Genomic DNA, 498 nt, shown 5'->3' on the forward strand with positions numbered 1-498 from the left:
TAATAATATAATATATTAATAATATAATATTAATTTATTTATAATATACACTTACTTATATGTAGGTAAAGCACAACCAAGTATGACAAATGTCATACCAATAGATCCACCAAATGCCAAAAGTACTAATCTATAAAATAATTTTTTGTTATTTGTTATTTACTATACATTTATATTTATTATAAAAAAATATTTTACATAGATTTGAAGTTTTGAATTACTTACGCTGTTTATTAATGAAGATCATTAAAAGCATGTAACAAAATAAAGAAATTATATTATATATAAATATATAACTTTTATATTATACAATATAATTTTATATCATATTATAAAATTAAAATTATAAAAACTAATTAAAAAATAATTGTTTATATACTTGTTTTTTATATTTATTTAATGAAAAACTTTATAAAAAATTTATATATAAATATAAGTTTATATAATATAATAAATGATTTATTTATAAATTAACTAATATAAAATACATATAAAAAT

General features: G+C 12.9%; 1 protein-coding gene across 2 annotated transcripts in view; it reads right to left on the reverse strand.

The window, feature by feature from the left end:
* Nucleotides 1-498, reverse strand: part of LOC102675106 (leptin receptor gene-related protein) — a 2353-nt gene that overhangs the window by 1143 nt on the left and 712 nt on the right. Inside the window, exons 1-2 of one of the 2 annotated variants that reach the window (XM_031512900.1) lie at nucleotides 226-378; nucleotides 56-130 (exon numbers count right to left, since the gene is read on the reverse strand). In XM_031512900.1, the coding sequence (XP_031368760.1) occupies nucleotides 56-96 (41 nt within the window). In that variant the 5' untranslated portion in view covers nucleotides 97-130; nucleotides 226-378. Of the gene's footprint in view, nucleotides 1-55; nucleotides 131-225; nucleotides 379-498 lie in introns of those variants that run through there. The other variant, XM_006620717.2, reaches the window with a different exon arrangement.

The sequence above is a fragment of the Apis dorsata genome, unplaced genomic scaffold (assembly GCF_000469605.1).
Source record: "Apis dorsata unplaced genomic scaffold, Apis dorsata 1.3 scaffold_525, whole genome shotgun sequence".
Classification (NCBI taxonomy): domain Eukaryota; kingdom Metazoa; phylum Arthropoda; class Insecta; order Hymenoptera; family Apidae; genus Apis; species Apis dorsata.